This window comes from Necator americanus, chromosome III (assembly GCF_031761385.1).
Source record: "Necator americanus strain Aroian chromosome III, whole genome shotgun sequence".
NCBI lineage: Eukaryota > Metazoa > Nematoda > Chromadorea > Rhabditida > Ancylostomatidae > Necator > Necator americanus.
This window is the reverse complement of record NC_087373.1, coordinates 36703061-36725559: the sequence shown is the minus strand read 5'-3', so window position 1 is coordinate 36725559 and position 22499 is coordinate 36703061. Positions and strand designations below refer to the sequence as shown.

The 22499-nt window shown below is 38.6% G+C and overlaps 2 protein-coding genes across 3 annotated transcripts; one reads left to right on the top strand and one right to left on the bottom strand.

Annotated features, from left to right (window-relative positions):
- Positions 1–125: 125 nt before the first annotated feature.
- RB195_012122 (uncharacterized protein) lies at positions 126–15243 on the bottom strand (the record flags this gene model as incomplete). Of its 2 annotated transcripts, XM_064193828.1 has the most annotated exons (20): positions 126–255; positions 922–998; positions 1461–1587; positions 1786–1936; positions 3329–3410; positions 4038–4118; positions 6113–6253; positions 6325–6465; positions 6533–6703; positions 6779–6845; positions 6912–7039; positions 7327–7429; positions 7488–7570; positions 7654–7729; positions 8674–8744; positions 10052–10124; positions 10194–10354; positions 10400–10572; positions 14483–14580; positions 15143–15243. In XM_064193828.1, 20 exons carry the CDS (start codon positions 15241–15243, stop codon positions 126–128), a joined length of 2235 nt encoding a protein of 744 aa, XP_064051411.1. The 2 variants fall into 2 exon arrangements, with proteins under 2 accessions (XP_064051411.1, XP_064051412.1); XM_064193829.1 differs by lacking the exon at positions 15143–15243 and having other exon boundaries at positions 14483–14576.
- Positions 15244–15332: 89 nt separating this feature from the next.
- RB195_012121 (uncharacterized protein) lies at positions 15333–22151 on the top strand (the record flags this gene model as incomplete). The annotated part of the gene is made up of 10 exons (XM_013452598.2): positions 15333–15464; positions 16121–16207; positions 16470–16617; positions 17536–17583; positions 19807–19843; positions 19902–20088; positions 20938–21039; positions 21740–21800; positions 21863–21940; positions 22006–22151. 10 exons carry the CDS (start codon positions 15333–15335, stop codon positions 22149–22151), a joined length of 1026 nt encoding a protein of 341 aa, XP_013308052.1.
- Positions 22152–22499: the final 348 nt, after the last annotated feature.

The window sequence follows — 22499 nt, the reverse complement described above, 5'->3', positions numbered from 1 at the left end:
TAAACGATTGGAATCGAAGTGATTCAGAGGAGGAAATCTAACCAGATGAAATGCTAGATGTCCGCACCTTCTGCGGTTATTTAACACCTGGCTTACCCCTTACAATAATTCTTGAGCAAAATCCTTCATGAAGACTTTATAGACATCTGTTCATGATTCATTTTGTCTTTGTCGAGATACGCTGATGCATCGCCTGGTATTGTATCATTCAACGGTGACGAACACATTGGGCACATTTCGTTAAGGGCAAGTAATCTGGAAATAAAAAAAAAACATCTTTGAAGCAGAAATGAAGTGAAAATGTGACTCTCAAAAACGTCCTGATCAACTGAAGATAAACAAAATATAACAATTCAAGACTTGTGACCATGTTTGAAATTTGAAAAATGCTAGAAATTTAGTTCGAGAAAAAAACTTCTTTTATGATATATGCTGCTGTGAACGGAGAAGATTTAACGGACCTATCTAATAAATGAGGAATTTAATAGGAAAAGTAGGATGTCGCCTGGGTGATGCAAAAAAAGAAGTGTTCGATGAGCGCTAATCTAGAAATGAAAGGAAAGAAAAAAGAAAAAGAGGAAAGAACAAAAAGCCATACAGCTAACAAAAAGCTAGAAAAAAAAAACAAATAAAAATAAGATGCTAAAAAGTCAAACAAGAAGATGCAAAAAAATCTGCGTCTATTTCTGTTCCACCTAACTTTCCTAACTTACTAACTTCCACCTACATTCTATTGTATTACAAGCAAAAACTAATGATTTCTACTAGTTCAGCTAATTTCCTTCCAGTTCCAGTGGACTCCTAGGAGGGAAAATTTTAAAAGAATGCAAAAAAAAGGAGTGTTCGGTGAGTGCAAATCTAGAAATGAAAAAGAAGAAAGAAGAAAAAGAGGAAAGAATAAAAGAACAAAATCAAACTCACTTCTTTAACTCAGTATAGTAACCAGGAAAGTTACAGGATGGACACTGTGCGAAATCCGAGTCAATAATATGACGACCCTGCAAAAAGCATGTTTACTGATCAACCCAAGTAGTTCTTGTAAAATATTTCGGAAAGAAAAAGAAACAAAACAAAAAACAATTTAAAAACAATTATAACTAATAATAACTCGCAATTAGATGCATCATTCTAGTAATCGAACGCTTGACCTTCAAATTTTCAAAGGATAGGATAAGAAACATGGATGTAACCCCATAGAAAACGCTAATGAATGAACGAATAGCGTATTGATTAGCAGAGCAGGATGCAGATACGCTGTCACGGATTAAAATCGCCGAAATTACAAACTACTTCTCTTTTTGCATAAGCAACTAAAGTACTGTACTAAGGCTGGGACTTAGCATAAAAGCATAGTGAACTAATCTATGGGACCCACATGACTCATACGACATTTTGCAAATGCTCTACTAAAAACAAGAAACTCTGAATCAACAAAAATAAACACCATGAAGAGGACTTACCGTTACTATACAGTAAGGTATAGTCGACTTGCAATTGTCACAAGCCAGTTCTGTTTCCGGTACTGGAAAGGAACAATGAGGGCACGGCAGATGTAATTCTTCCGGATCATCCGTTTTATCATTACGCCTAAAAATGATGGTTCTGAGGCGACAAGTACAAAACTAACGAAGCAGAAAACGTAGAATAGAACGCGTAGAATAAGGAAAAACTAATACAAGTCCTACATAAACAAACTGGTAAACATTGAACATCCATGTAAAATAAAAGCATATTCAAATAAAGATAAAGAAGAATCAGTTGGTTCATAAATATATTTAAACTTACCTAACAAATAGTTCAATCTTTTTCTTATATTTAGCATCAATTTTTTGACGATACTCTGGTAGCATTAGGGTGACAGCAGCACGATGAGCTGCAGCTTTTAGACCAGCTTTGGAGCATACCACCACCGTCGACGTCAAGATGGGGACTACATCTGTAAAAAATTAGTAATAAAATACAAAATACAAAATAAATAAATAATCATAAATCAACAAAACAAATAAATAAGTAAAGTCAACCCTTGCAAGATTTTGTGCTTGGTAGACATTCAAATGGTTAAGTGTATCATCGGGTGAAAACGACATGAAGCACGGACCAGTTGCATAAGCACCTGCGCTCACAGCGACGCGGTGAAGATTGCGGTTGGAATCAAGGTGGGACCATATTGCGAAATGCATCGATGAGAGATGCTAGCATGGGTCCTCACTTGTCGCGGTATCTCGCAACCTTTTCGCTTGTTCCTTTTCTTTGTATTCAAATGTTAGGTTAGTCAATCGATGACCGCTGTTGAATGTTAGGTTAGCCAATCGATGACCGCTGTTGAATGTTAGGTTAGCCAATCGATGACCGCTGTTGAATGTTAGGTTAGCCAATCGATGACCGCTGTTGAATGTTAGGTTAGCCAATCGATGACCGCTGTTGAATGTTAGGTTAGCCAATCGATGACCGCTATTGAGTCTTGAAAACGAAAACATTTTGTGATGTTGTAATCAGATAAGCTATTGATTCGTGACAGTATTTAAAGACGAGTCATAGCGCACTTGCCATTCGATGGAATTCTGAGAGAGCAAATCTTGTTGAACCACTGAACCTCTCGAACATAACTCGTTCCTAACCGCTACGTTCCACCGTATTGCTTCGAGCGCAGCCGCTTACGTAACTGCACCGTCCTTCATGTCGTTTCGACCATACTATAGTTGAAGGGAGGGAGTAAGGGCACTCAATCGCGCTACTATTTCTGGAGGTGAATAACAAGGTTAGTCGGCGCCCTAAAACCTAAGCATTAGTCATAGAAGATCTAGGGCATGTAAGCTACTAAAGCTACTAAATGAAAAAGGAAGATAGGATTTTCAGCAGTAAGGGCGCGGCTGATTAGCTCCCTCTTCGTCTCCTTCATCTACATTCAAATCCAATAGTTAATGACTCAAAGGCATCACCCCACGAATCTGGGGTGGTGCGGGTTTCAGGTGGGTCATGCCTATCCGGGATCATTGATTATGGGGAGTAGGGTAATTCCGTCCATTTCTTCCCAATTGCCGTGAAAAAAGGCCCCAGAAGATGCGGCTTCGAGCGTTCCGGGGCGCCATTTTCTACAACGAGTTCGATCGAAGCGCGCCGCATCTTCCGGGCCTTTTTTAACGGCAATTAGGAAGAAATGGACGAAATTAATCTCTTCCCACAATCTACGACCCCATATAGGCATAACCCACCGGGAACCCGCACCACTCCAGAATCGTAGGGTGATGCTTTTAAGTAAGAATCGAATGATTTAATTTTAAAAAGAGGCTAGGAATATAAAAAAGACCAATTAAATATTGTAACTCACGAGCAGGAAACCTGCTAATATTGGTCATCACTCGTATCAACATTCTTGCTGCTTTCAATGATTCATTACGTCGCAGTAGGCCCTGAATAGAAGTCCTTTACGGCGGCGGAGACACATACAAGAGCGCACTATGGAGTAGTCCATAGGATATTGATTACAAAAACAAACAAAGAGGTGCCAGATTAAAAAAAAGAAAAACTGGAAATAAAAATGAAAGAAACCTGAGAAGAGAATTAAAAGAATTGAATATATAGTATACAATAGTCTACCATAATGGAAGCACACAATGATCGCAACTCAAAAAAAAAACTCCGAAAAAATATAGGTTTTAGCAGTTATGTTACTTCCAGTTGTTCTACATGCTTTATTTCGTGACAATCTTAGTGCTGTTTACCGAAAGAATAGAAAAAAGATAGAAAAAACTGCTTCAGTCTGTTGTGTCATGCCTTTTAGCAGCTATGGCTCATCAATGACTCTTTCAGATCAAAGACGAAATTTCTTGAAAAGAATAATGTTGAAAGTACTAATTTCTCGAACTAGAAGTAGATTTTCTTTCTGCCAAATATTTTTCAGAATTTAGATATGTTGACATTTAGAGTGTAGACCTGAACATAATGATAGCTACCGCTTTTCATCACATGTTCTATCAAGACATCATGAAGGTATTATGAACAAGTATTTTTTAAACAATTGATGAAAAAGGGCTTACCTTAACAATTAAATATGAGTGGATGATCATTAGGCTGTTTCGCATCTCATTCGGGACTCTAATACTTTTCGCAACGAGTTCCTAGAAAATGGGGAAAATGATGATTTCACGAGTGAATGGCAAGGTTTGTAGAGTTAGCAGTAAGTTTAGGAAATATTGACGTATTGTTTCGCCTCATTCTCATCCCAGAAATAGTCGCAAAGCTTTTAGCTGGCGAAAGTCACCTCGAATTGAATCGAATTTCTATATTGTCGTTTCAAAACGATCTGAAACTCGGCATAAGCAGCTGGGTTTGAAGCGGCGCCCTGGAGCGAGAGCTGAGATCGAGGTGGGCCAGGCATCGCCAGTCTTACTTGAACTGCAGCGTTGAGTGGACCTAACGAGTGTCCCTCATCAATCCCATCCCCTAGTTCAACCGTCGAGAGCAGCGGCTTACGAAGTTACACCAAGCTTCAGGTAGTTTTGACCCTACTATACTTCAGAAACTCAGAAGATGCAAAACCCCGCGATGTTTGTGACAGAAAACTCCAGTTCTATTAATTCTACTATGTGCGTAAGCAACGGATCTGCTTAACTAGAAAGATCACAAGCGGTTAGGCTACGTGGCGTGTCCCCAGATGGCGCAAAAAAGGCTGACCGGGGACCAAAAGCAACCTTGTGACTGGTCTGAGATGCGGGTAAATCCAAGGAACGGAGCCATTTTTCTGCTCAGCCAGGACTGACTCATGATATTCTTGTATCCTGCAAGTAGGTCCGGCCAAAAGCCTGCAATGACTGGAAGGTACAAAGGGGGCGGTTTGGACTCGCCTCCAACAAATAAGACCCATTTGTCCAGAATGAGAGACCGCAACGTTCTCCTACAAACCACAGAAACTTCTGTGGGAAACAGAAGTTTCTGTGGTTTGTAGGAGAAACTAATTTCAAAATCCAGGGTCAGATCGTTTTTCTGTGGGACCACAGAAGAACGATCTGACCTTGGATTTTGAAATTATACGAAACACGAAGAGTCTTCCCTACGGATAGACGCCCAGTGGCGCCAGAAAAGACGAAGTTGCAGGTGGGTTATGCCTACACGGGGTCGTTGATTATGGGGAGAAGGGTGATTCCGTCCGTTTCTTCCTAATCGAATCGCCGTAAAAAAAACGGCCCGGAAGATGCGGCGTGTGCACAAGGCTGGCGCGGTCCAAGCCCTTGTAGAAAATAGTGCGCCAGAACGTCTTCATAGTCTACTATCCCGTATAACAATACTCCACCTGAAATTCGTACCACCTCAGATTCGTGGAGTGATGCCTTTAAATCGCCATCGGAGATCTGATTATGCCATTCCAGGAAGATTAAGTACGACGTCTTCGTCAGGAAGACACAAAGTCATCAGACTAACCGAGATGAGACGACGCCAGCCCCTCAACGCAATATGTGAAACTGGAGAAAAAAACCGGAAAAATCGTTCCTGCTCAAACCGCTGCGCAGTCTAGTAGTAACAGAACGGACATATCCAAATACATTAGCTACGTTTATCTGGATCGGGAAACGAATGTGAAGAACGACCTGACCCTCGAGCTGCGCAGGAGGGAAGGACTAGCGAGAGCGTTTAAGATAATCGAGGATATTGTGAAGAAGGAAAGGAACGGCTCCGCTCTGCTCACCTAATTAACACCAACGCACTTCTTACTTTGATCTCTGCTTCAAAAACTTGGGCACTTTGCAGGAAGGAAGAAAGCATCACTGAACTCTCAGTTGAAAGAGTGATGCTAGGAACACCCCCACTTCACACAAGCGAGGGAGGAGTTTCAAAGTTTGTTCCTACGTCAGCGATCAAATGATTAGACAATGAGAAGACCACCGAACCGATGGTCAGATTTCATCACGAATAACGTGGGAATTCCCAAAAAATTCCCAAAAATTTCCTTTTGATGCTAAAAACGAAGGAGGGATTACTGCTGCACACTCGACCAGTTCCAAAATCAACGGGATTCAAGGTGATCAAGGTGATTTACATAAGCGAAAGCGTACCATCCTCACTCGCACAAAAGTGAAAAAAAAATTAATTAAATTTTTGAAGAAGCCTAAATTACCTGATACATAGCTAGGAGCACATTTCTTGCCACAGTATATGAACCATGATCTTGTTCTTCACGTGCAATGACCACAGCTGTTGTAGCCGCTTCTTTGGTCATCCCAAGTGCCACATATAATCGGAAGAGGTATTTCGCATCCTGAATAGAATTCAAGAAATAAATTCCTTTAGGAATGCGAGAGAATAAGAAACTATTTGAACTCAAACCACCTTTGGCATCCCATCTACCTCACCCATAAGGTACTCGGTCATCCTGGTCGTCAATTTATTATCTGACGCTGCAGCCACAGCTTCAATGGCAAGTACAAGCGACTCGTGATTTTCACCACATGCCATTAAGTATTCAAGTGCCTTCAACAAAACATTTTTTACCAAAATGACATCTTGAAAAGACTCAAAATCGAATAAATTCCCTTACCGCTCGATAGTGTCCAGCACGGAGATAGAAACGACCAGCGTTGTGTGAATCGCCGGCATTCGCGAAGTACTCAGCAAGGAAGGCGAGTTGTTCTTGGCTAGCTCCGTCGGCTTCAATCGAATCTGCATATTCAGCAATGTGATCGGTAGCTTCAGCAAGTTGGAATGCTTCCTAAAACAAGATAATAAAGATTCAATGAGCTCAATGAACGATTCCAGAATGAAAAAAGTAGTAAGGCCATGTTACCTGCTGACAATTGCTCAGCACAAGGAAACGAATAGCAGAAGCATGATCACCAATTTGAGAGAAGAATCTAGAAAATAATGGATAATCATAATGTTACAATCTTTTGCCTAATCTAAATCGTTGCTGAACCTACTTGGCAACAAGTTTTGCTCCTTCGATACTGCGACTCTCACGAACCACTTTTACCGCCTCTTCAGCCATGTTTAGATGATCCAAAAGCATTCGGACAAGGTTATCGTAGTCTCGAGCATTACGATAAGCCTAAAAAGTGCATCACAATTTGAAAAAAAAGCCAGCACGAGCGGATAAGGAAAAACTGATTGTTTTCATTAATTGCCATTCACTTCCCAAAAAGTGGCAATCCTATTGAACTCCCTGGTTCTGTCAGAAGTTATGGAATTTCATACGGCACTATGGAACAAAATTAACTCCACTAACTCGAATACTTTCTCAGAAAGAGCAGAAACAATGTGTCTATCAAAAAAAAAGAGGAACTAAAGTCAGTCAAAAGTGAAAGCCTCATGAAAGAAATCAGCACAATAACTGACCACAGCCGCTTCTTTGTATCGCTTCTCCGCTTCCATGACCTTCCCGTACTGTGCATGGATTTTCGGAGATCGAACTTTCGGGAGCAATTCACCAACTTTTCCCCTGAAATGATAGTGATGTGATTGAGAAACGGAACAAACAAAAACAAACAAAAACTTACCATGCTTTTGCTTTCAGGCAAACAGCTGCAGCTCGGTCGTAGAACTGGCCAAGTTCGTACAGATCGGCAGCTTCACCATATTGCTAAATATATAATAAGTATTTTGTTCAGAGATAATCTAAATTACTTCATTCGTATAAAATCAATACCAGAAATAGAGTCTTACCCTCAAGTGCTCCAATATAATAGCACAATCCCGCTTTACTACTCGACCGTGAAGATCACGGGCCAACTGGATGCCTCTAAAAACTTTTATCTTTAAAAAAAGGGAAATTATCCATGATTTTAAAATATGCACTACTCTGCATTCATTTGCGATAAAGAAAAAGCCTTACAATGTGATTATTCTTCGAAATACTAGAACAGACGGTACGGAGTTCCTTAAAGGCACCACCCCACGAATCTGGGGTGGTGCGGATTTCAGGTGGGTTATGCCTATACGGGCTTGTAGATTATGGGGAGAAGGGTCATTCCGTCCATTTCTTCCTAATTGCCGCAAAAACCTGCCCGGAAGATGCGGCTTCGAGCGTTCCGGGGCGCTATTTTCTACAACGAGTTCGATTGGAGCGCGCAAGTCTTGTGTACGCGCAGCATCTTCCGGGACGTTTTTTTTAACGGCAATTAGGAAGAAATGGACGAAATCACCCCTCTCTCCATAATCTACGATCCCGTATAGGCATAACCCACCTGAAACCTGCACCACCTCAGATTCGTGGGGTGATACCTTTAAGTAGTTCAAAGGAACGTTGCCCACAGAATGTCACGTAATGTTTAAGCATCGGATGTAAATGAGGTCGAAATGGACTGTAGCTAGACTGCAATTGTCATATTCAGTACACAATGACATGATAATAGTCATCGGTACCTACTGCGATTTCGTGGAGCTACATAAATAGGTGAAGCCAACCTTGACCCCAGATAGTCCTGAGATTCGAGTATTTTCAGTTAATAAGATAACCTCTAGAAGAGATTACTCTACCTTCTGTCACAATCTCTTGATTCAACAACAAACGGAGAAAACGAAAAATGAACGGAGAAAATCTGTCCAAGAAAAAATCTCCGGAAAAGGCTTAATGGAATGAAAACAGAAAAAACCAAGAAGAAGAAAATAAAAAGGTGGGTCATAAAATATGGATCATAAAACTGCATAGACGTATATAACTTGGAAAGGCTAGTTAAAACCCACTTTCTTATATCTCCAGTTCGTATGCTCATTCGTGCCAACCCCGATCGACATATTTCGTTGTGTTCAAGAATCTAGAAATTTATAAAAGGCTACAAACCATACATCGAGCATAACGGTAAATTAGGGAACTTTAGTTTTACTCTTATTCAAAGAATAATGAAGTATCAATATCATACGTGTGTTAAGGATACATATGTACAATCTAATGGGAATCGAAGAAAGCACTTGGCACAGTCTACGCTTATTCATTTGGCGCAAAGATAACTAGTTCAGACGTACAACTACGTCCAGGATGCATATCGTTAAAGACTTCGTCCCACGAATCTGACGTGGTGTGGATTTCCGAGGGCAAAAGATTATACGGAGGCCATACGGGGGCTTTGACTGCAAAAACGGGTGGGACCTTGCTCATCTCTCCCTGCATCACTGTAAACAGATGGCTACAGAATGCGGTTCCTTGCAACGTCCTCTATTGCAACGCTCCACCCTTACGCCCCGCCCCCGCCTGCGATTCGTGGAAAATCCATTCGGAGGCCCCGGTGGGCAATTCGCGCTGCAATAGAGGACGTCGTAAGGAACCACATTCCAAAGCTGTCTGTTTACAGTGATGCAGAGAGAGATGGACGAGATCCCACCCATTTGTGAGATTGGACCTTTTTACAAAAAGATTCATAGGAGTTTGAAAACTTGAATCTAAGGACGTAGAGAATTAGGTTAGGGCATAAAAGCAAGGTAAATTCTGAGTTCTATCACTTTATTTTGATGAAAGGAAACAATTTCCATTCTTTTCTTTCCGTCTGTTATAGAAATTACCCTAAAATCCCTAAAATAAATAAGTCTGCTTTCATTTTTGGGGAAAGACGCATCCTTCTTCGTCAGGCTGCTTTTTTTCGCCTGATTTCTAACGAGTTTTTTTTGATTTTAAACAATAAAACACTACAACAAAAACGACTAAACTAAAAAATTTCGCAGCCATCTATGAGCTCCCTATCCAGGACTTATCTATGAGCGCACTAATTCATGGGTGGACTTATCTAATTTTCACGGTTTTTTCTTTTACTTAGAAATGGATGACCTAAACCTTCAGGTTATGCGTCAAAACTGGTCGATAACCCGTGAATAATTGGAACTAACCGTCAACACTTTAAAAAGTTTGGAAAGAAAAAAATTAACAAATTTCTTTGAGTAATACATTTTCATCCTATTTAAAATTTGAAAAAAAAAAAACAAATTCTACATCTAAGTTATAATGGCACATCTTTTGCTGTTTCATTCTACGCTAGTACAAAGATGTTTCTGGTTTCAAAAAATCCTCAACAAGCTAAAAGGAAAAATCTTGAAAAAAATTCAAAAATCCAAGCTTCAAAGAATTACCCACCTGTTCCGTCTCCTCCTCAGGATACTCAATGATCCCATTTTCATAGTGTGCAAGAGCAGTTGAATAGTCACCCCTGGAAGAGATATTTAAGAATCAGACTGGGCAGAAAAAAAAACAGGTAACGACTATTTCATATGCTTACATAAACTCCAACTGTTGGGCATATTCTCGCGATATGTACGGTATTTCTGCAGGAGCCAGTTGCTCAGCTAACGCTAGCGCTTTCGACCAATCCAGAAGATCTCGACGCATCGAAAACGGCGATAATTTATGGAGATCGAATGTTGAGGAGAAGAATAATGACTAACGAGATCCTGAGTCTTAGGATATCATTAGAAAACCACCAACCGAGAGCGCTTCTTTTGGCTCCGAACTTTTCAGGAACAATTGTTCAGCTTGATCGTATCTTCCCAGAAGCATAGCCACATGTGCAGCCAATAGCGTCTTTTCCTCTATACCTACTATAGCTTCTAGCGCTAATCCCATCGAGACATCGCCAATATGTCGAAATATTCGAAGTGCTGAAGTATAAACGAGGTTGCTTGCGAAAAAAAAAACATTGGGAGATAAATAAGGGAAAAATAAGTGAAAAGAAAACGAGTAAAAAATAGAATAAGTATTAATAAAGTAATAAACAGCTGGCTAAGAACGTTAAAAGAAAATTTTCCAAGAATTATCAATCCAGGATATTGGTCTTAGATTTAGTAGCAAACGGTATTCTGCTTTGTTATGGAAAAACCCAAAATAAAAATAATTAATAACACTAATAATAGTAATAATAATAATAATAATAACATAAAATACAACAATGCATAATAAGTTTTAAAAAAATATTTGTGAACCTCAGAAAAAAAAACTGCTTGAAAATAAAGAAAAACTCTTAGGATCATGAAAAATTCCTGAAAATTCCAAAACGTAAATAACCAACCTGTAGTGGTTTATAGTATTATATATTCGTCATTTACATATATTGTTTATGTCTATATATTTATCATTTTCTGAAAGCTATCCTATCCAAATCCCAACCCCCAGCTCACGTTTTTCAATATTTATTCCACAAATAAACATTTCTTTCAAGGCTTAACAAGCACGAAATCGGCGAAAATCAGTGAATGTTCTCGTTTAACTCTCACTTTTTTCATCCACGAGACTTGAACGTCCTGGAATCATGTGAAAAGTTAAAAGTTCTCCTTTAAGGGCTCCTTGATCTTATCGATTATTCCCGAAAGGGTGTGTAAACCTAACGGTTATCGGTATCAATGTTTTTCACGCTTACATGTACATGGAAAGCACAGATAGCTTATTCATAACCGAACCCCCCAACGCCGCCCTTCCTCTCTTATCAACGAACAATGACGTTTTCGCTCGCTGCTTTTCACCTTCTCTCCTCCTTCCGTACGTTCCCATTGTGCAACAACGAATTTCAACACATTATTGTTTGTTCCCGAAATATGGAATGTAGTTCGTTGTTTGTTTGAACTCCCAGTTCCGCCGTATGTATATTTCATCTCATTTTTCACTACTTATTTATTTATTCATTCATTCACACACCGATGGTGTACGAAAAAAAAATAAAGGAAAAAGAAAACACACTTTGTTCGGATCAGAACATCAACATTTTTTAATATTTTATTTATAATATATTTTAATTATTTACAACATTTACATGTAATTTTATGATATTACTTACTATCACTATTACTTTATTATATTATATATTATATTACTCATATTTTTACTTTTATTCACTCTGTTTATTTGAATATAACATTTATTCATATTTCATTTACTTTATTTATATTTTTTATGAGTACACTTATTGTTATGTTATTACATTTATATTATTTATTATTGTATTGATTTATATTTTTCTTTTATGTTTTTATTGTTTATTTCCTCTTTTATTCTTCTTTTTTTATCAGTGGAACAATCAACAAGCACAGTCGTTATCCACTGTAATAAACCAATACGTAAGTATGTAAAAATAAAAAATAAAAATAAAAGTGAATAAATATGTAAAGTGTAAGAGATTGAGAAAAAGGATCGAAAACGTTGTCGTATATCGAGATGCTCATCTGAATAATCGAATTCTCGTACGAATTCAGGTGAGTCATCCGAATTCAATCACATTTCGTTTCGGAATTGGCAGCATTTGTAGTTCTGGTTCAGCTGATTGTCTCAAAAAAAGAAATTTCGCAACCGCAGATCTGCGGTTCAACCGATAATGTCCTTCATTCACTCCATTCATTCTTTCATTATTATCTATATACCACGTACTCTCAACACAATCCTAACGCAAATACGTGAGAATTTCTCGACAACTTTACTTTCTTTTACTGATTTCGCTACTGCTGTCAACAAGCAATCAATGGCGTGGACAGTGATAACATGGACTTATCTGTCAGTACCTCACCTACCTTAGTTTCTATACATTTTTCGTAATATAATATATAGTAGCGCTGTTAGCCTTAACAATACTGTCATTCATTAAAGGCATCACCCCACGAATCCGAGAAATCCGATACGGATTTCAGGTGGATTATTCGTATACGGGATCGTAGATTATGGAGAGGGGTGTGATTCCGTTCACTTCTTCCTAATTGCCGCAGAAAACGGGCCGGAGGATGCGGCGCGTGCACAAGGCTGGCGCGCTCCAATCGAACTCGTTGTAGAAAATAGCTTGCCGGAACGTATGAAGTCGTATCTTCTGGACCGTTTTTTACGGCAATTAGGAAGAAATGAGCGGAATCACCCGCCTCTCCTTGATCTACGATCCCGTATACGAATACTCCACCTGAAATCCGTACCACCTCAGATTCGTGGGGTGATGCCTTTAAACATTATCTTTCACGAAAAAAAAAACACGATAAAATGCAGTAGCAACTAAGAAAAAAATCCTTGAAGTCACATGTTTCTCAACTTCTTAATCTTCTAGAACTCGCATCGTTTCTCATTTTCCCCTTAGCCAAGTATGATAAATAAATTTCTGCTCACTTTTGTAGCTTTATTGTGTCGTTCTCCAAGCGAAAATCTCACAGCCGTCAACGTCTTCCATCAATTCCCGCGTCCGAGCGCACATTAAGTTTATTCCTTGCAAATTTGTTCACTAACCACACTCACATTTGATTTCTTATTCTGATTTTTCTCTCAGATTCTTATTCGGAACAGTGAACGATTTGAGTGAGCAAATCCTATAAATACGAGAACCTCGTCGCTGCTTGTTATTCAAAACAGAACAACCGAAATCACCTGTACGATCAAGTATGTAGCTGGCTAGAGTAGACGTAACCTTAACCAAAAATAAGTCGGAAAAAATGTCAAAAATTCCCTTAGAATGGTTGAAATTTGTTTCTGAGTCCTCCGCTATTTTTACATATATTCTTGGATGCTTGAAGCTATTTATCTGGACTTATTTTTAACTTTCTAACGATTTCTCGTAAGATGAAAATTTAAACGCATCTTCTTCTAAAAGTAGTACTACAAAACGAATACTTACGAATACTAATGTTATTAAAATCCTTTGAAAAGCTTGAAGGTTATGGAAAAAGTAATGAAGATGATAGATTTCGTCTTTTTCACAAGAATGAATGGTAATTAAAAATTAATTTAAAAAAAAAAAACTTCACTGATGTTCCTAGAAAACTGTACAATAAAAGTCACAAATAAATCGATGAAGTAGTGAAAATAGTGGATTTCGTTTCTTTTACAAGAATGAATGGTAATTTTAGAAAAACTTCATTGATGTTCCCAGAGAACTGTGGAAGAGAAAAATCATGTAAATAAAAACCATATATATAAATAAAAATCATATAAAAACCGTATAAATAAAAATAAAAAAATAAATAATAAATATAAATAATAAATAAATATCTCTTTGTTTTTAAAATTCAAAACTATTAATTACATTTATTTCGGTATAGTTACATTCATTTTTCGACCGTCTCCCCTTATTTATCACCACAAATAACAACACTTTGGAGACATTTATCCTGAACTGCTTATTTTGGTTATCAACGATTCCTTTGCATTTTCTGTAATCGCATTTTCGGTGACTGTAGTTGATAATTTTTACAAAACTATCTCTACTGGTCAATAAAAATGTAAACAATGATATTTATAGATGTAAAATGCAAGACGTAAATCCGAAGAAAATATGAACGATTGAGAGGACAAAAAAATTGAACACGTCATTTCACGTATCAGCAAGGCTTTTTAATTTGGTCTTTAAATATTCCAACATTTAATACTTGGATATTTAAAGATATTGTTTATTTACTTTATTTTTATTTTATATATGTATGAATATTTAATAATTTATAATAACAGTTAGTTCCATTCTGGACGATGCTTCCCTGCTCTACAAGGAGATAAAGGTGAGGAAAGTTGAAAATAAGCTGGGGAACAATTCTCGCAAATAAATACACTCCTCACCTAGCTCTGCATCCGCATTTAGTAGAGCCGCTTGTGCAAAAGTATTCCAATCGACGAGATCTCTTGTAAAGTCACAAATTCTCCAAGCATACATCCATCTAAAATGACCGGATATTTTATTGTACAGTAACAAAAAGAGTTTCTTTCTTCGTCTACCAACATACCTCTTAGGTCCTACGATTTTCTTAAGACCAGTTCTTATATTATTATTTGCTCACTTATTTATTCACTTATTTATTTATTCTTCTTCTTATTCATTTATGCAGTAAAATAGATGCTAAATTTTTTCCCCCTCTAATGAAGGACTCCGACAGTTCAATCCACTTAGTGCTCCCTTGTTTCCGTCCATAAACAGTCCGTGCACTTTGCCAACATCTATTGTTAGTCAACTATGAATTATCTTTCGCAGCACGTTTAGATTCCTTTATCGCATTGATTACGGCGCTGATAATTATTGATTTCTCGATTTCAAATCGATATCGTTAACTAAAACTACTTCAAATAAATGATCTAAGAAATAAGGATTGGAACTGATTCAAAATCTTATTGGAAAATCTATTTATTAAGGTATTTAAAGCCGACAGAAGAGAAATGTAGAAGTACTTGTGATTGAGCACAGTAGCTCTTGGATTGAAATTATCACCGCTGAGCTAACCATACCTTTCTAAATTTTTGGTCAACCCAAATTTTTTAATTCCTTGAAAAAAACCCAAATTTTTAAGTTCTTCAAAAAAAAAGTCAAATTGTATGAAATCACTCATTAACCTACAATCTTACATTCGTCCAAGCAACTGATTGTATTCGTCTCGTACACTTGAAAATCAATATATTGATCGACTGCTAAATTCAGATGTTGGTATTACTGTTATCACTGGTGGCTACGGTAAACGCGGATGTCAAGACTATGGCAATAGTAAAGTCGTTTAATCTGAGAACAACTGCCAAATCTGACATCACTTGCTCGTCAATTCAAAAAGTTTTGGTGAGTTTTTTTGTGCGTTTACGGACAATATCAAATATCTACGACAAATCCTAGCATGTCTTCTGTGGGCATAATTGTGTGGGAATCATAATTTCAAATGATCCCCGTTCATACCCCGTTGAGTTAGAATGGCGGCAGAGTGCATAAAATGCATATCGATTGTCGCCAAAACCAAATGTAAGGTGATGGAAGCGCGCTTTGCATGTCTTCGTCATTAAAATGCAATCACATGGAATATAATAGTTTAGGGATTGACATAAGAAGGATTAAGGCGTAAGGAGAAAGCTGTATAGTCAATTATTCGCGTAGATCAAAAAGTATGGTCCTCCTTGTATGCGTGACATCGTGAAATAAGAAAATTCAGAGAATTATGGCCAGACTTGCGTAAAATCAATAAGAGTTCTTTTTCTGCAATCGCACCAACAATTAGTGGTGCAATTGCAGAAAATAATAATAATGCTTGATGCCTCTCTCTGTCCCGAATTGATTCCACCACTTTCAAAGCGGATGGCAAAAAAAAATAAGAAAAAGGAAAATAAGAAAAGAAAAATATAAGAAAAAGGCGAAATTTTTGATTTTATCTAAATATCGAATGACAGCTTATTTCTTAGCTAGTGATCTGAAATTCCTGGTGATCCTATTAATCAATAATTCAGATCGAATCTACCTCAGTTACAAGCTGGAATTGTGTAGGTGAAACGTTGGCGGCTGAAAAAGATCCTGGAATGTGGATAGTCACCGAGGTTAGGTACTTTATCTCTCCAGCACCAATTCTATAAAGAATTGTCATTTTTGTACTGCAAATTTCGCTCATCTCTCTCTATCCCGTAAAAATATATCATATAAAACATATATATATATACATATATATATATATATACATATATATATATATATACATATATACATATATATATATAAAATAAAAATATATAAAAACATACGAAAATATACATTAAAATATATTTAAAAAAATACATGCATCAGTCAATTCCTGACTTTCAGATGGATCCAATGACTCCAGACAAGGACAAGTTGACTTGGCGTATCGAGTACACCAACGGGAACCTGACAGATTCGTTTAGCACCACAAAAACAATAGAAAAACCGCTAGCAGTCAATAACACCATTGAAATCACACCAAAACCGAAATGTGAGGAAAATTAAGAGCAATTTATACTTATTTAAAGGCATCACCTCACGAATCTGGCGTGGAATGGATTTTCGCTGGAGAATACCTATGTCGGATGGTAGATTATGAATGCAGGGGTAGTTACGTTCATCTCTAACTGCGTCACTGTAAACATACGGCTTAGGAATGCGGTTCCTTACGACGTCCTCTATTGCAGCGCGCCACCTCTGTGCCCCGCTCCCCGCCTGCGATTCGTCGAAAATCCATTTGGACCTCCCGATGGGCAATTCATTTCATTCGACGAATCGCCTAACCGACTGTAAAGTCAAAAACCCATTCGGACGAATCGTAGGAGGGGGCAGAGCGCAATGGTGGCGCCTTGCATCAGAGCACGTCTTAAGGAACCGGATTCCGAAACCGTCTGCTAACAGTGATACAGGGAGAGGTGAGCGGAACAACCCCTATGTTCATAATCTACGACCCGATATAGGTATACTCCAACGAAAATCCATACCACCCCAGATTCGTAGGGTGAGTCCTTTGAAAGCTGTCCTCAAGATGACAGTGATAACGATACGTATCGATAGGTGACTCGTATCATTTGGCTCCGTGTTTACTTTCGCTGTTCGTTGTTGATTGGAGCAAACATTTTCTTTTTAGCAGATTTTACGCAGCCTTAAAAAGACCTCCAGGATTGTATACAAATAATTCAATGCCATAAAATTAAAAAAAAAACACCACACTTATCTCTAATGACAAGAAAAACGAGTAATTATTATTGTGAGAACATTTTTCGTCGAAGAGCAGAAAAGTGCAATATCGTGTTTCCATCAAACGAAAACTTAAGTTTAAAGCTATAAATAACAATCAATGATAAATTTATACAAATATTTGTTAATTTGATTTGTTTTCTTTATACTTTATGGCAAAATATTTCAGCAAAAGCAATCCTCACAAATCGAGTAGACATACGTGCAGCTGAAGACGGTGAGAGATTTTTTTTCTGGTTTTTTTTCTTCAAATCCAATTTATTATTCCAATAATAGAACCCTGCACTGAGTTATTCAGTGAATCCATTGTCGATCACAATTACAGGGATTAAGAAAACACCTCCGGGAACAATTTAAAAGTACAATTATTGTGTTTGCGTCGAAAGAAAATGGGGTTTAATTAAGATTAAGGGTGTAACAAGGCTTTGCTTAAAGGCATCACTCCACGAATCTGGAGTGGTACGGATTTCCGGCAGAGTATTTGTATACGGGATCGTAGATTATTGAGAGAAGGATGATTCCGTTCACTTCTTCCTAATTGCCATAGAAAACGGCCCGGAAAGTACGGCTTCGAGAGTTCCGGCGCACTATTTTCCACAAAGAGTTCTATTTAAGCGCGCCAGCCTTGTGCAAGCGCCGCATCTTCCGGGCCATCTTCTTTTTTAAGGCAATTAGGAAGAAATGGACGGAATCACTCCACACTCCATAATCTACGATCCCGTATACGAATACTCCACCTGAAATCCGTACCACCTCAGATTCGTGGGGTGATGCCTTTAATGGTCAGACGTGTCTGCCAAAAAAAAAATGGCTGCCTGAAACCCCTTCGCCTTACCTTACATAGCCTTACATTTTTTTAAGTCAGCATATCACGAAATTTACGGGGTTGGGGTCTTTGTGGGCAAATATAGCGTTCGGGTTGTAGATTATGAGTATGATTGTGCCCATGTTTAATCATTCCTGATCTTGAAAAACAATGGAAACCGCCTTTGTTCCTACGAGGCACTTCAGAACGGGCCACATTTGTACAGGCTCCGGTCCCAGCAGCAGCCTACCGACCTGTTTCACTTGTATATGCAATACATAGGCTGCTTAGAATACCGCATAGATATTCCACCAATCGCTCGTAGACGCGACGTGTGCACAAAGGTAGCACGTTGTAACGTTTAGCGTAACGTACCTTGTAGGAACTAAGGCATTTCCCACGCTATCTTTCAGGACGACTAGGGTAAATTAAGCACAATCACGCTCATACTCGTGATATAGAAACCGACATCTGTGTTAGAATAAAAAGGATAAAGCGTCTGCAGTTAATCAATTCGACTGGGATGCGTCACCACCTTCACTTCAATCCAGAATCGTTTGAGGTTTACGAACGTCTATACAATGACTTGCCGCGGCTTGCCAATGTGTGAAGTCAGTGCTTTTATCCTCCCACACAAGTCTGGTACCAATTTATCGACCCAGGAGGGATAAAAGGCTTGGTGAGCCCTAGGGCGGATTTGAACCTCCGATCAAACGTGCAAGAAGCGGAATTTCTTCGCGACTGCGCTACGCTCGCCCCGAAATTTAGGGAGAAACTCAAAAAAATCTACATTGTCGGATAGAAACCCCTACATCGCCAATCCCGTTAAATGTTGCCTTTAAATTTATCGTAATCGTAATTTATCGTCTTACAAAAACTCTGTTTCATGAGATTTTGTGATTCTACAAACTTTACTTCATTCCATTTTTCAGTTCTGCCATAACCGTAATTTTGCATCCACTTTTACTTTGTTCGCGTTAAACAATCATTTAAATCAATTCAGGTCATTCGATTAAGTACTTTTGCTTGAATACGAATATAAAAATAAATATCTAATGTCCGTTACAACTCTCACAATTGGTATAATGTACTCGGAACGCTCTACGACGTGCAATTTCGCTCATTTGATCCTACTCAGCATCCTCCTTTTCAAAAACCACTAAATCTTTTAAAATTCCCGTCGGTAGTGACAAGGCAGCGAATAGCAAAGATCACACCAAAGTGAAAAATAATATGTGAAGTATGAATAAATAAATAAATAAGTAAATAAATAAATAAGCAAATAAATGTATGATATATAATTATATACGAAATATGAAGAATATGAAAAATTTAAGAAATGATCTTGACACAGTATTCTACTACAAGTCATTAAGATGAAAATCCTGAAAATGGGTTTCTATAAACAAAGAAAAAATGAAATCAACGAATCTTTTTCAAAACATATTAAAATAAATACAACAAATAAATAATTAATAAATAATAAATAATATTATTGATAAATAATAAATAGATAATATAATAAACAATCAAATATTAAAATAAATATTAATGAATTATTATTAAATTAATATTAAAATAAACGGAAAATGTAGGATTCCACCTAATTTCATTATTATAAAATCTGCCATTCAGATAGCAAAACTGAGCCTCCAACGACATCGAAAGCAACGTAAGTTAGCATCAGCAGCGATTTTTAGAATTCCACTGAGTTAAACAAGAAATCTTAGAGAACATCCTAAAGACGATCCAACTACGATGGAGAAAACGAAACCAACGGAACCCGCTACAACTACGCAAACACCAGCACCATCCAACAAAGTCACCGTTACTGTAAACTACATACAGTTCTATAGTGGACAAGAACCAGTTTATGTGAACAAACATACAGCAGCTGTTGTTATCGCAGTTTTAGAGGTACGTAAATTTACGGAATTTGATACAAAACACGAAAAACACCATACCACGAAATTATGATGGTGGTGGGATATGTCCACGAAAAGTAGAGAGGGGGAAGAAGATTTCGAGATCACGAGTATCAGAGATTTGGAGCGCGATCACGCTCAGTTTTTCCTACCTATCCCGAGAAACGGGGTGAGAAACAACCTTTCCTACCCAATTTTCCTACGTCGCGTCTGCGAGCTTACAATCAATAAGCTACTGATCCCTCCCGCTCTTTGGCAAACGCGGAACGGCGCGACGCCTATGCTCACAAATGTGACACGTCACTAGGCGCCTCGTAGGAGAATTCGATTGCCGAGTCCCACGCCGTTTTTCAGCACAATTAGGAGGATTTAAAGGCATCACCCCACGAATCTGAGGTGGTGCAGATTTCAGGTGGAGTATTCGTATACAGGATGGGAGATACGGAGAGAGGGGTGATTCCGTCCATTTCTTCCTAATTGCCGTAAAAACGCCCGGAAGATACGGCTTCATGTTTTGGCGCACCATTTTGTAATGGTCGATTGTAGCGCGCCAGTCTTCGCGGCGCAGCATCTTCCGGGTCGTTTTTTACGGCAATTAGGAAGAAATGGACGGAATCACCTCCCTCTCCGTAGTCTCCCATCCCGTATACGAATACTCCACCTGAAATCTGCACCACCTCAGATTCGTGGGGTGATGCCTTTAATCGTGACGGCGCTCCTAGTCGTAATCTACACTCTTAATACTACCTTTTCATGGAGAAATCCCAGCATCGTTAATTTCGTGGTATACTCCCTTTAAAATGTACTGTCTCCTGTTTAAAAAAAGGAAAAAAAATTCTAGGGCCTCATTCTTGGTGCTATTCTTGCGGTGGTGATATTCCGATGCTACAAGACATCACAGATGAGAGCAGCTGGTATGTATCCGTCAAGCAACGACTACCAGGTATACAAGGCTGTTTAAACCAAAACCTATAAATTTTATTCCTAGAATAAAGTATTCCGTAAGTAAATGGACTGAGGGATTGTAGTTTTTTTAAGCCATCACCACACGAATCTGGTATGGATTTTCGTTGGAGTATACCTATATCGGGTCGTAGATTACGAATACAGGAGATATTCCGCTCATCTCTCCCTGCATCACTGTAAACAGACGACTTCCGAATGCGGTTCCTTACAACGTCCTCTATTGTAATGCGCCATCCTCGCGCACCGCCCCCCCCTCCCCCCGCCAACGCGATTCGTCCAATGAAATGAATTGCCCATCGGGGGTCCGAATGGATTTTCGACGAATCGCAGGCGAGAGGCGGGGCACAGGGGTGGCGCATTGCAATGAGGACGTCGTAAGGAACCGCATTCCGAAACCGCCTGTCTACAATGATTCAGGGAGAGATGAAAGAAAACATCCCCGCATTCATAATCTACGACCCGATATGGGTATACTCCAACGAAAATCCATACCATGCCAGATTCGTGGGGTGGCGCTTTTAAGCCGATGATCATAGAAAGAAGGGGAAAATGTAAAAAAAAAACTTCCTTACTTCATTTAAGTTTCCAGAAGTGTTATGATTTTAAAAAAAAACTGCTAATTTTCCCACATCGTAACATTTCCCAACTCTTCATCGCTCTCAAAATCAATATTTTAGTCAAATAATATGCGAAATACAGTCTACTACGATAATGGAGGTACTCTGAACTATTCAAGGAGTAGGTCCCATAATCTTATCTGATCTACCGATTTCACGCAGCTAGATTTCGAATCTTTTCAGATCCTCGCCCTGAAATCCCCTCATATCGCTCTCCGGATATTCAAGCTCCAGTACGACTAGACTCATTACCACCCCGAAGTGAGGAAGTGTTCTTTCATTTTTAGGATTTCTATGTTATTTCAGCTGACAATGAGAATTTTTAGCGCAGCAACCAATGGCTACGCCTAACCTTATGCCAGTGTCAGCAACATCTCCAACCGCTAGCGTAACACCAGCACCGCTGAACAACTGGCCCGATATGCCTGGACAGGCTCAGCCGATTCGAAATATTATGGATAGTGATATCTGAATTTACGACAGCGTTAGAAACGGGTAGATCGACTGTGTTTCAACAATTGCTTCAACAGACAACCGGTTGGGACACGGTTAGGTCTGCTGGTCCTGTCAAGAATTACTAACAATCCTATTGTGAATATATTCAACTATTGTACAATATCTCTATAGGTGGATCAAAAGTACAAGTAGCTAGTTTTTTTTTGTACTTTCTACCTCTGTATTAGTTTCGCACATGGTAGCGCATAACAAGTACTTAGTGCATGCCGGTATCATATATCCACTCGTACATTAAAAATTCAATCCTATCACTGCCTAGATGATAGCGCTTACATTCTGGACAACAAAAAAAGGAATAAAATTT